Here is a 13,151-nt window from a genome sequence, read left to right as displayed (position 1 = left end):
GTGGCATTCAGGGTACGAGTTCGAGGAATGCTTGCACTGGTGAGTTCGTGAACCGAGACCTGACGCCACCACCAATACCAGAAGATGTGTGGCGCTGAACACGAGCCCGGAGGCGCTGACGCGTTCTAACTTTCTGGGGGAAGCGTCTCACGTCAAAGTGTGCCTGGATGGACTGAAACCGCTGGAAGGCGGCCAGTCGAAAAAGGCCGGTAGGCGTCTATGCGTGGGTATGTGTATTTACCCTATATGGTCGTGAAACGTTTTTCGTTTCGCTGATCAGCGGTAAACACCAAAGCGCCTCTGATTGAGTGCGGCATCAGCACTGGTGCTGGATATGACTTCGAGCGCTCCCCGAGAACACGCATCTGCCCAAGGATTGTGGGCACGAACGTATTACGCCAACGGGAAGTGCGGCTGGTGGTGGTGGTGGTGGTGGTGATGGTGGTGGTGATGGTGGTGGTGATGGTGATGGCTAGCACATGGAAGCTGAGGCTTTGGCGTGGCTTGGCAGATGCTTCACTTGATGCCGATCGTCATCATCATCATCATCGTGCAATCGAGGATCACCTTGTTCAGGTAAACATTCGGTCGATCGGAAAACGCTGTACGCACTTACATTCATGGACGCAAGTCCGTGCGTAAAAGCGCCTGGCGGGGGCGTTGAAAGCACCTCAAAGTCGCAGTGGCATGCATGGAAGCGGCAGGGGATGCGGAACCCTAACAGATACCGTCCTTCGTAGCGCAGCTCTATCTGAATCGCGACATGTTCCATAGCCGTGCGTCGAAGAATATGTGTAGCAGGCGACCGTCGCTGGTGCCAAACTGTACCCAGGTGCCGCAAACAGGTGTCTGGCCAGGTGCGCTGTGGCATGCCGCGCGTGGTAGAGCACGCGATATGGTTCGTTCTCGCACCAGCAATCCATACCGACGGATTCCTCGTCTGATCTCGTTGTGTTTTCGTGTTACCAGGCTCTGGTAGTGAAGACTTGGGCGTTCCGCGTAGGCCACGTTGTCACGAGCAGCTTCAGGTGTTCTCCGTGCCCGACGCCTGCGCCAGTTCTCGCTTCACCTCCTCGAACGCGCTTTTCAGCTCCTCATCACTTACATTGTGAAACAAAATGTTCGCGTTCGTGCACGCATCCAGAGGACACACCCTGGTGAACTCAAGTTTCTCCACATCGAGAATAGACAAATCGATGGTCTTAGCGAACACCTTGGCTGCCAGCCGCATACCGTCCTTCATGGTCGGCATGGCCTCGGGGTTCTCGGGATATTCTTGTCGAAGCATGCTATTCGCAGCAGCATGGTGCTGACCAATCGCAATTGCTTTCCACCCACCGTAGTTCCCGCTGGGATCACTGTTATAGAGCTGGTAACCGAGGTGTCTGTCCCAGCCCGCGAACAGAAAACTAACGCCGTAGGGTCGCAATCCGCCAAACTGTGTGTAGCTTTGTTTCGCGTCGGCGATTTGTTGAACCAGGTATTCAACTGGTACCGGCTCGTTATAGGTATATAGGTAGCGCTGCGCGAAAAGACGCGCTTTCTGGATCAGTGCGTTTGCGTCCGCTGTGATACCCGCTACCGCACAGCCTATGTGGTTATCGATTTCGTACATCTTCTCCGATGCTCGAGTAATGCGACCTCTTTTATCCAGGAGTTTGGACAGGTTGCGTCTCTCGGCTGCCAGCACAACTCCGTCGGAGCAGAGTATCCCCAGGCAGGCGCCGGCGTGCGAAATCGCCTCCAAGGCGTACTCCACCTGATAGAGTCGCCCCTCAGGGCTGAAGGTCGTCACGCGTTGGTCGTAGCGGCGAGACATGTTGGGCACACAAGACGACAACACTCGGATCGGGTGCAGCACTAGTCCCGTGTTCCTCTTTTCGCCTCTGTGCGCGTACTGGCCTGCGCTTCCAGAGTGCCTTCCAGCGGTACCGAGGAGCGCCTGGCAGCGGCACCCTGCGTTTCAGCCGCAGACGTCCCTTGATGCGTGCGTGCGTTAGATATGCGACAAAGTATCCCAGGTGCGATACGCAGCCCGCAGTGCACCCAGCGACGCTATGGGGTCTAGCGGCGCTGTGGATGCATGTGCAACGCTGCGTGTATCTATGAGTCCTGGCGAAGCTATTGTTCGGATGCAGAGGAGGAAAATCACTGGAACAATCCGAACCTGAGATTTTCGTCAGCAATAGCGGGAGACAACTCGAATCCTGTGCGAGCGCGCCCTCGCTCCGTTTCTTCTAGGCCAATCACCATGTCGGGAGGTACGCTAGATGCAGTGATTCATCGTGTACTGGGCGTCTATTATGGACAATCGCTGCAACGTGGAATACACCGCAAGGCGGCTGGAACGCCCTGTGGTACAAGCACGGATGTCAGCTCGAGGTGCAAGCAACGCTTTATCGTATTTTTTTCGTTGGTCTTGCTGCGGCACACAACCAGAGCATCTAGCAGGTTGAGCGAACGATTTATCATGAACTAGGTAGGTTAGGCCCGATCAAATCGAATCCAATCCCTCGAAGTATGGGGTCTGGCAAATCGGATGCGAGTTTGTCTGGGTTTCCCGCTTCACGACGCAACGCTCTGGTTGTGTCGCCTCTGCTCGCCGCAGGCATCGGCAGGAGCGGACGCAGACTCGGCTCCTTGTTGACGAGAGGTGTTTAAGGTTCCTTTTGTCTCTCTCTCTCTCTCTCTCTGGGATGCACGGATCGAAGCCGGTTGCCGCTGAATCCCTCAACGAACTGCTTGCACCCTGCGTGGATTTTTCTTTGAGCTATCCGCGTCCACTCATTGCATCACTCGCAGACAAGCGCGCAACAGAGAGCGTCTAGAAACGCACGGTCTTTATCGCGTTTCAGAGCACAAGCCCCGCTGATACCGTTTATTGGACGCTGAATTGCTTCCCGGCAAGTTGCGTATGCGGGATTTTGACAGATGCGCAATGAACATAATCATTGAAAGAAGGCGCATCAGTTTTCTTAAGCACCGCGCGTGTGCGAGCAGGCGTACACTGTGACGGGTGCGTTTACATCGCGAGATGCTCTGAAGGTGTTCACACGTGTATTGGTCCAGGGCGGAACACGGGCCCTGAGCAGGCACACCATTCGTCGGAAAGAAGACGGCACTGTAGCTTGCTCCGTTCGAACACCACCGCTCGTTGTGATGCGCAGTTCATGCCCCTGGGGACAGTCCCAATAGCATGCATGTGCGTCTGCGCGACTAACAGTACGGTTCCATCTCGTGCGAGGTGCACTGCGTTGGAAACTGGGCACGACAGGTAGCATGTTGGTGCTGGGGCGCGCAACGCAACCACGGCGCCTGGATTCACACGAACGACCGCTATACGGCTGCCTCTTCCCGATGTTCGGGAAAGTCTACGACTTTCTACGGCCAGCGCAGCGGGCATCGATATTTAGCCAACTATCGACGACATGCCGCTTGATTTACAACGTATTTGTGTGTGCGTCTGCGTGTGCATGTACGTACGTATGTGTTTTTGCCTCTGCGGCTAGCCGACTAGTAGCCGATTCCGCACGCTGTCCTCGGAAGCAGCTGCGGCGTACAGCAATGGTCCTGTCGGGCTTTCGGAGCCTTTCCCGCCGGCTTGCTGCTTCGCGATAAAGGAAGCGGCACCCAAACTCGAAGACATATCTGAAATCACAGAGCTATCCCTGCTCGAGATCGGCGAAACCGGTACGGATGCGGCAATCGCCCTCGCGAGGCTCGAGCGCTCACGCAATCTCTCTGTGTAGATCGCCATAGCCAGCGCATCGAGTGGACGCCAATCAATGCGCCTGCTACGTCGGCTATGTTCGGAGGATTTGAGGTGTACGGCATAATGCTGGAATCTCGTGCTGCAAAGCTCACAATAACCCGAATGCATCGGTTCCTCCGCCGACATCGCCGCACCACCTTGCTCTAGACAGGTGCTGGTCTCGCGTGCAGAACGCAACACTGATGCGGCAGTCGCTATAGGTGTGATTGCAGACGCTCCAGCCTCGGCAATACGTTCCACACCGGAAATCGATAGCGCGTTCGACGCCGTCGGCGTCAACGTCAAGACCTCGGTACAAACAAGTGCATGCTGCGATGGCCACTGCAACGGAGTTCCAGTACATCGGCTCCTGTGTGGATCATTCGACGGGGCCAGACATGCTTCGGGTCCGGATGCTCGCGGTAGCTTGAGTATGTCGGGCTTCACGGCGGGCACGCTCGAAACGCCTCTTCTTCTCCATCTTGATGCAACTGGTGCAGGGGTGTTCTCTTTTCCGTCAGCCGTGCCAATACAATGAACGTCAGCCGAAGCTCGCAGACCAGCCAGCGCCCATTCCGCTGCGTATTCGCCGACGCGGATCCAGCGCTGCACCCGACCGTCCGTGCAATGTAAAAGATGGATCCGCCACCGTCGCGCACGTTCGAGCGTCGGCGAACAATCACCAGGCGCTCTATGGGTGATCACGCAATACAGAGCAGCGTCAAAATACGGCTGCAGACGCGCACCATAAGCGTAGACTGCCCGCCGCGCTGCACGAGCCCATGACGCAGGCATCTCAGGGTCGATATAACACGCCTTGCCTCGAAACTTGTGCAAATACTTTCGAAACAATTCGTGAAACCTGCCTGGCGCCAGCACTTTCCCTTTCGCTGCATTCTTATGAGCGTGCGCGACGTTTCGACGGGGTCTAGTAAACGACGATGGAGATGATGATGACGTTGAGGCTGGCTCGTCAGGTGCGTCCGATGCAAGTGTGTCACATCCAACTTCGCCCGTCTGTAAACCCCGCGAGCTCATTTCACTGCGAGCGCCAGACAGGGACACCACGCAGAGAACAGTACGCGAGCCGGTGCAAGTGCAGCACACCAGTTCAGCTCAGCCCTGGGAAGCTCGCTCGTGAAAACCCCAAGTTAGCAAGTTGCGTAGCTCGTTACGGGATGCCCAGCGCTCGGAGGAGCAATCAGGCGCGAGGTTTGAAGTGAGCGCGCGCGCGCGCGTGCGCGATCGCCTTGCCACAGCGCGGATCCGCTGCCGCTTTCGAATCGCTGTTGCTGGAGCGCCGTTTCCCCTGGCGTGCGCATCCGCCAAGCGGTGGCGGATTTTTTCATAGACAAAACGTTCCCATCGGGTAGCGTTCCTCGATTGTGCGCTTTTTCTTTTCTTTCTCTTTTCTTTCAGTGCGCGGTGAAGTATCCACCCATCGACACCTTCCTTCAAGTCACTTTAGCTATACTTCTTCTAGGATACTCTGGTGGTTTCACACGTCCTATCTTGTGCCAATTGACTGTCCAAATCATCCGCAATTGCGTGTTTACCTTTGGTACGAACGAGTCATAGAGTTAGAACGGCTCTTCTATAGCACAGAGGGCGTCGGCTCGAGGCGTGCTTCATCCGACGTAGAGTCGGGTCTCGTCGTCAGTTTGTGCTCGGACAGCCTGCGGATGCAGGCTTGCCTTCGCTGCACGACACGCTGGAGAAACTTGGCTGTTAGGATATATCCTGGGAGCCGCCTCTCTCCTCCGTGATCATGCATGGAATGCGTTGTTGTTGGTTGGCAATGCGGGTTTGTGCTTGACACCCACCAGTGGGTAGGCGTAGAGAGCACTAAACCCGTGTGCGTATCCGATTCGCTGGACCTTGCGCCTAGAAGGTAGGGTGTGAGTTTGTTCGCCACTAATGAGCGCTGAGGCTCGGTTAGCGGACCATCAGTTGCCAGTGCTACACTCAGAGTGAGTGTCCGGCCTTCGACTATCACGGCGATGCCCAGCTGCTAGTGTCTTTCAAGGAACTCGCTGTGCTCCTGTCTCCAGCGCGGGCACTATAAGCCTAAATATGTCAGCGTCTCGGGGGGTCTCGTTTCCTCAGCAGGGACAGTGTGATTCCCAGTGCGATTCCAGTGTTCCTATACGGCTTAGAGACGGTGCTGGTAGCCAGATGCCACCAACGCGGATTTTGGCGAGCCACTGGGTACCTCGAGCAAGCCCCGGGAATTCCAGCGCCTCCCATCAGTGCTTGCATGTGTACGCTAGGTTGCAGTTCCGGTATAGAGTCAAGCCGGCGTTACTGGCGCGACTGGTACCGTGTCTACGTTCCCATATTGTTTGGACCGTTCGCTTGAGGCGGCGGGAGCCTTCTATATTTCTGGGGAACGATTGGGGAGCGCATTTTCGCCCAAGAGGCGCTCCAACCAAATCTGCGTTGATTTCATCCAAGTGTTCTTGCGGTGCGTTGGGGTCTGCATGAAAATCCGACTCAAACATGTGCGCATAGTGGGCCCTTTGGCCCGTATACATGCCCGGTAGCCTGCTGCTATCGCTTCTGTCGAGGGTATTTGGAGTTCACGTCCGGGTGTCAGCGCGGTGGTTGCTCTGCTCTGCATTGAGCATCCAACAACAACGAGTCGCATTGCCGTGTTGGCGGCTGTCTGCAGAGGCGAGGCATTTGGGTGCTTCAATCCGCACCACTCAGCACCCCAGCTCGCAGGCTGGATGATACACATCCTTAGTGCCCTCGTACGGATTGCTATGCAGATAGAGGGGTCGGATAGGAATGGGCGTGCGATCGCTGTACCTCTATGCATCTTGGCGATCATCTCGTCAACGTGTGCCTTTTCGTCGAGCGTCGGCGTGAGACAGACCCTGCAGATAGCGATATTTTTCCACGATCGGAATTTCCTAATTCTGCAACCGCCACGAGCGACTGCGAATGCGCTGCGAGTCTCCATGGATGACCATGACGCCGCACTTCGATGCTCCTATGCTCATCTCCCAGCGATCGGCCCAGGCGCTGATTTGTTGCATGCTTGCCGCGAGCGTTTCCGGGGCGGGTGCCAACAGCACGACATCGTCCGCGAATAGAAGGCCTGCGAGGCGGTTCCTATGTGAGGGCTCCTCATCGGGCATCTCCACAGTCTATCCACGGCACCTCAAGCCCGTATTGTCTGCAGTTGTTAAGCAGATCGTTGATGAAGATGTTGAAAAGGAGCGGGGATGCGGGGTCGCTCTGTCGCAGTCCATGGCAGATCCTTATCGAAGGGATTCTTGAGCCGTCGCCCAGTCGCATGTGCATCCATGAGTCTACATAGAGCGCACGGAAGAACGCTAAGCACTTTCCGGAGACTCCGGCTCGTTCCATCTTCAGAAATAGAGCCTCATGCGGGGCCGTGTCAAAAACCTTTTGAAAGTCGATGAAGCATACGTAAATTGGTTGTTGATCGCTAATGGAGCGACGTTGCGCCACTTCAATGAGGGTCAGAGCATGGCTCATGCACTCCTCGCGGCTCCGAAATCCAGCCTGTTCTGGGGCAAGGAACTTGCGCTCCTCGAGGCGCCTCTGGATCTGGTTCGTGAGGATGGCGCAAAGTAGCTTCATGATTTACGGGATGAGGCGCATAGTCCGGTAGTTTCCATGTCTGTGTGTGTGTGTTGGAGTCCTTTTTGAGGATCGGTACGACCTCGGCAGCCCTCCATACATCCGGGATGTACGCCTCTTCGAACATGCGTTGGATGAGCTCCACAAGGCGTTTACCTAACGTTGTGTCAGGTTCATCTGGTATCGATGGTGTCCCTGTTGTCCCGTCTTTTGGGGTCACCAGTTTCATCCACTCCGTAGGGATACCGTCAAAGCCAGGTGTTTTGCGGTTGCTTGAGCATAGCAGGGTCCGGACAGATTCAGGCCAGAAGATTGGGTCGTTCCATTCCGGTACCGGTTCGAGGCGTGCTACTTCTGCAGCATATTGGAGCCAATAGATTCGGTCTTGGCAGTGCCCAGTTGCGTCTTCATGCAGCTCTGTCCAGTGGTCCGTCCAGGCCTCGTTCACTGAGGCACGCTCCGTCCTCAGCTCTTCCTTGTAAACGATTCCTGTGAACCCCAAGCACTTTTTTGGTGGGTTCAGTCTCGATCGGATGTAGCGCCAGGTCTCATCTTCGGTGGTGCTCTCCAGCATAGATTTCGTCAGGGAGGCGATTCTGCGGTTTCGATCCTCTCGTTTGTCTTCTCTGGAAAGTTTCTTCGTTCTTTTGATAGCTTCCTCATGTTGCGCCTGTAGCGCCGGTAGCGCTGCCTTCGCTTCTTTGTCTCCGGCGTTGGCGTGTATGGCGGTGCGGTTGACGATCTTATAGACTCGGTAGCATTCATCAATCCGAGTTTTGGTACGTCGTTTCAGGTACTGCGGATTGCAACTGTTGCGTTCTGGTGCCAGCAGTCCCAGTTCTCTGGCGATCTTCTGATTCTCATCTACAAACTCGCGTGCCAATTGGTCTAAAGACTTGCATGCACGGCTTTTCGGATCTTCAGCGTTGTGAGTAGGTGCCTGGGTTTGGCGACGGCTTTCTCGAGTTCCCGCAGGGGTGCCCTTTCGGGGGATACCTTGTGATGGGCTCGTTTGGGAGTTCTTCTTTCTATTCTTCTGTTTTTTTCTTGCTGGTCTTTTTCTTCTTCGGGCTCTTTCCTGAGCTGCTTTCTCTGGTTATTTTGCATGTAAGGGGATCATGAGGTTTCTGTGTCTCCTTCTCCGTACCTCGTTGGGTCTCTTTTCCTATTGTAGAGTCCTCGACTTGTATTAGTTCCTCTTTACTCTACTAGTAATTCGATATCTCGTAGTTAAATACCGAGGCGGTCCCGCTAATATTCCATGATGCGAAACCTATCGAGTCGTAGCGCATAAGGGAATAGGAGTAACGCTGCGGTACTCCAGAGATACGTTGTCGATTTAGACGCACCTTCCACGGGGTGTGTGAGAGCACACGCCACCATTGCCTCCTGCATTCCAGTCGTTCACTGCGTGTCTGCCGCAGCGCTAGCGTAGAATCAGAAGTACATTAGTCAAGGTCGATTCGAATGCGACCTTTGTCTTTCCGGACGCGTGAAGCTACCCTCAACCACTGGGAACAGTCTAGGAACCAGCCTTTCAGTGGCTTCGAATCCGCTCCCCAAACACATAGGCGGGTAAGTCGCTTATTCTAGCTTCGACCGCGAACATACCGCCAGCCGTCTTCCAAAGTATCCGCCGAGTCTGTTTCCACAGTTGAGGTAGGTAACCATGGTAGAAGGTAAAACTGAGCCCGAGTTCGAGTATGGATCCAGGATTTGCGACGGAGCCTTCAGCGTTGTTTCGAGAGCAGCGGATAACGACTCAGAACTCTCGTCATCATTCTCTGCTGCTCCTGCCTCCGCGCCTCCGTTCGTTACGGTCCAGGTCCTTGGTGTGGGCTTCCTTCCCCGTCGCCCAAACACCCGGCGTTAATCCACTTTCAGTGCTCCTCTGGAAAAACTAGACCTCTTAGGCCGGCGTGGTGTGTGGGGCCTTAAGATAGTTGTTCTTTAATAAATAGTTTGTGACTAGATTCGACCTGATGACTCTTTACACAGACCAGCGCTCCATCCGGGTCCATATACCCGCAGTCACTGCACTAAGCTTTGCAACTTCACACAGGCGAGCAGGAAAGCAGGTAGGTAGATTGATGGGTATCCAGGTAGGTAGACGCTTACGAGAGCATCGTAGCGTCTCGTATGCGAACGGTGCGTCGACGAGGCTGACTCGCGGAAGAACAGTTGGCATCCATAACTCGTCACTGCACAAGGGATGCTGAGCAGGCACCATGTTGAGAAATAGCGCACGGGATATGAGCGACGCTTGGCTGCGCGAGGCTCCTGTTCGTGAGACACAGGCAAGCGCCTCGTGGTCGTTCAGCGAGACCAAGGTGTGTTTACCGTAGTTACCGCGAGCGCTGATGACTCCTGGACGCTACGCCGTTCGAATGATTCCTGCCGCGATCAGCTTACGGATCTTACGTGCAACGCCAGGGTTGCTCATTGCTGACTGAACAGCGGATGGATCGCTCTCCATATTCTTCAAGAGAATGCCCATTTGCGGATCCATGAGGATGGACTGAATCTCTGGATCCGACATGGCTCGTTCAGCGCGCGCAGGATCATGATCGGTCGACTGTATCGCAACCAGCACTTTGGCATAGCCTTCCCGCAGCTCCGCGTTGTTCGGATCTAATTCCAACCCCTTCTCGTAGGCGTCCAGCGCCTTGTGATACTCCTTCATGAGCATGTGCGCCTGGCCTTTGCGCACGTACGCGCGAACAAATTTCGGATCAAGCTCGAGTGCCTTGTCGATGTCGCGCAGCGCTGACGGGATTTCTCCGAGCTTGATATACGCGGCGGCGCGATTCGAGAGCGGCACCGGGTCGCGCGGGTTGCGACGATGTGCCTCTGTATACCACTCGATGGCCTTGGGAAAGTCAGCTGCCTTGAAAGCAGCGTTACCCTCCTCGCGCGCCTTTTGTGACTTTTCCTCGTCAATGTAGGCTTCCTCCTCGTGCTTTTTCTTTCGCCGACGACAGTCCTGAAGCTTCATTGCAACGCGTGGGTCATGGTGCTCCACCAGCGACTTCTCGTAGGCCTTGATCGCGGCATCAAAATCGCCAAGGCGGTCGTAGGCGCTCGCAATCCGCGCGTACGCTTTCGCAATGACCGGGAAATCGGCTCCGAGATTCTCCTCTTGATTGCGGTCGATCGCCCATTGGCACAATTCTATTGTCTTTTGATAATCTTTCATTTCAAAGTAGACCGCTGCCTCGTTCAAGATGTACACAAGCTCACGCGGGTTGAGCTCCTGAGCTCTGCGATAGTGCTTCAATGCCTCCTCGAATTTTCTTTGCTTGTATGCGGCGTTACCAAGCTCCTTCTCGCGTTCAGCTTCAGCTCTACTAGACTTATCAGCGTCGCCGTCATCATCTGAATCCGCAGCGTTCATGGCGGTATCGCCGTTCGCTACAGCTTGCTCCGGGCCTGCCCTCGGGGCTTCTGATGCAGCTTCGACATTGTCACCAGGCGCTGATGCATTCAATGTCTCGTCTGTTCCCTGTTCATGACCAGGAGCGCCTTCAATATCACGGCCACCTGCGTCCGTTCCAAAAATCGATGACGACGACGATTGTTGTGACGCTTGCCCTTGCGTTCCCGAGATCAAATTGAAAATTTCTTGTATTTTCGGGTTGCGCAAAACCTCCATCAGTTTCGACGGATCGTTCAGACCTTGGAGAGCACTTAGAATGGATGGATCCTGCAAGAGCTCTCGCGCCCGCGGATTGGTGGCCAGGGCTCGCAACAGCTCCGCGGGGAAACCCCCGGCAGCGCCTGCTCCCGAGTCTGGACCTCGTTGCCTCAGCTGCGCCAACTCGTCTAGACCCTTCTTCAGGGCAGCATTATCGGGATCGATCGATAAACCCTGGCGGTAGGCTTCTTCGGCTTGATCAAACTCACCCAGACCAGCGAGCGCTGCACCTCGACGAGAGTATCCTTTCGGCCACTGCGGCGCCAGCTCGATACAGCGCTCTGCGTCTGCCAAAGCCTCCTCGTATGCGCCCATAGACGCATAGGCCGCTGATCTATTAGAGTACAAAACGTTATTCGATGGATCCAGCTCAATCGCCTCCGAAAAGTAGCGTACTGCAGCGTCAAAGTCTCTGGCGGCGAATGCTTCGTTACCCTGTTGCTTTCGTTGCTCGGCAAGTGCGGCGTCTCCGTCGGCTCCGGGCTCCACCATGCTGCCACCAAGCCTGCAAAATTCGTTCAAGCGGTGCTCAGGAGGGCTATTTTCCGCAAAGCGATGTCAGGACGTAGGTTCTCTCTTCACACTGTCTGATGCACGAGTCGAAATCCCAGATTGTTCGCCACAGACGCGAAGGACGCACGCCGTTCACGGAGATGATGGATAAGGCGTTTTGTACCAGAATCTCAGCGCTCGCCGGCGAGGCGAACATTCGGGAAGGGCGTCGACGGATGCCGGCACGCCGGCGGTGCCAGAGATGTGTGCCATAGATCGGCGGGGCACTGCAGGGCGCCCCGCAGATACGGGCAACGTATTTTGCAGCCGTTCGTGCAGTGCAGTGCAGTGCAGTGCAGCCAAGCGATTGCGTACTGCAGCACATTGGAGTCGAATACAGTTCGCTGCAAGGGCGGTGTTGGTGTTGGTGGTGGTGCTGGTAGCACGGGCGGCATCGCGCAGGCGCCAGGCCTCGAGTGCTGCTAGTGCGCAGACGTGTTGGAGCGGGAGCGGTAACGCGTCAGATATGCACAGCAGTGTTTGCTGGAGCTCCTGTAGCAGCACGTCGATCAATGTTTTGGTTTTTGTCTCTCGCGGGGTTTCAGTAATAGGAACGTATCTTGGAGACTGGAGAGAGGTTACGGGAAGACTTGACGCTGTCACGATGAGCTCGCCAGAACGAGTCTCAGTTGAACAAGTCAGTCGTGCTTCGGTGAGCTGCTGCACGAACCATTCTTCGCCTAGTCTTTATTCTGAAGGTCGAGTACCCAAGACAGTAAACTCATGAACCTCGAGTCACGCGAATGTCGTCTCATCAATCCGATCGACGCCATACGCTCTCTTAGAAATAATACCAAACAAGCTACACAATATAATATTTCCGTACAGTTGATGTGACCGATGATGAAGAGACACCAACGGACACAGAAGAAAACGCGCTCCTATGGGAAACCGTCGAGCGTCGATCAAGACACTACCGATTTCGTACTGAACTACGAATCCACAGGAGACGAACGAACGGTCTTCATGTCGCTCGAAGAGGCTTCGTTCAGGAGACGCGGAAGACCTGTGCATGGGTACGAAAAGAGAGGCAAACTGCTGCTCGTTAACAAGAAACACGCAAAATTGACGACATCTTAAGCTGTTGCCGCCATGCGATCCTGTGGTCGCTAACAACTCGCCGAACTGATAGGATCGTTCTACGCTTCATCCTTCGCCCATGCACGACACGTGGCTTCTTCTTCGCACATTTCTCTGCCCTGCTCGTAGGCCGAATCGAATTTTGCCACTCTACTAGGGTCAACGAGTGTGCATTTGGGATTAGCACTCAGCTGCGCTTCGTGGCTGCCTTGTCTAGCCTGTCCAATGCAATCGAAGGCCTCTTCTCTGTTGTCAAATGGCATTCTGCCTTCACGGATCAATAAACGAGTCGTTTGCATCTGGAACACCATACTCCTCCAAATCGCTCTCTAACTTCGCCAGCCCTGAGCTGCTATGTTACTTCTCTGCTCGTGCGCGGGTGGCGGTGGAAAGAGACGATTCGGACCATGGGCGTGCTCGCGACAGAGGACGTAACGAACAGGTACTTGAGCAAAACTAGAT

At 55.1% G+C, this 13,151-nt stretch overlaps 3 protein-coding genes across 3 annotated transcripts, besides 3 other annotated features; all 3 read right to left on the bottom strand.

Moving 5' to 3' along the window:
• Positions 1-556: part of a sequence feature (possible transcribed region) that runs on past the window's edge.
• A 468-nt stretch (positions 557-1,024) lies between these two features.
• Positions 1,025-1,819, bottom strand: CYME_CMR302C (20S core proteasome subunit alpha 3; the record flags this gene model as incomplete). Its single annotated transcript, XM_005538494.1, has 1 exon — positions 1,025-1,819. The coding sequence occupies one exon, from the start codon at positions 1,817-1,819 to the stop codon at positions 1,025-1,027; it is 795 nt and encodes a 264-aa protein (XP_005538551.1).
• A 1,686-nt stretch (positions 1,820-3,505) lies between these two features.
• On the bottom strand, positions 3,506-4,789 carry CYME_CMR301C (hypothetical protein; the record flags this gene model as incomplete). The annotated part of the gene is made up of 1 exon (XM_005538493.1): positions 3,506-4,789. One exon carries the CDS (start codon positions 4,787-4,789, stop codon positions 3,506-3,508), a length of 1,284 nt encoding a protein of 427 aa, XP_005538550.1.
• A 326-nt stretch (positions 4,790-5,115) lies between these two features.
• Positions 5,116-9,335: a sequence feature (retroelement, dead).
• A 402-nt stretch (positions 9,336-9,737) lies between these two features.
• Positions 9,738-11,549, bottom strand: CYME_CMR299C (stress-induced phosphoprotein STI1; the record flags this gene model as incomplete). Its single annotated transcript, XM_005538492.1, has 1 exon — positions 9,738-11,549. The coding sequence occupies one exon, from the start codon at positions 11,547-11,549 to the stop codon at positions 9,738-9,740; it is 1,812 nt and encodes a 603-aa protein (XP_005538549.1).
• Positions 11,550-11,840: 291 nt separating this feature from the next.
• Positions 11,841-12,792: a sequence feature (possible transcried region).
• Positions 12,793-13,151: the final 359 nt, after the last annotated feature.

The sequence above is a fragment of the Cyanidioschyzon merolae genome, chromosome 18 (genome assembly GCF_000091205.1).
Source record: "Cyanidioschyzon merolae strain 10D DNA, chromosome 18, complete genome".
NCBI classification, from domain to species: Eukaryota; Rhodophyta; class Bangiophyceae; order Cyanidiales; family Cyanidiaceae; genus Cyanidioschyzon; species Cyanidioschyzon merolae.
Note: the sequence above shows the minus strand (reverse complement) of the source record. Positions and strands in the feature narration are given on the sequence as shown.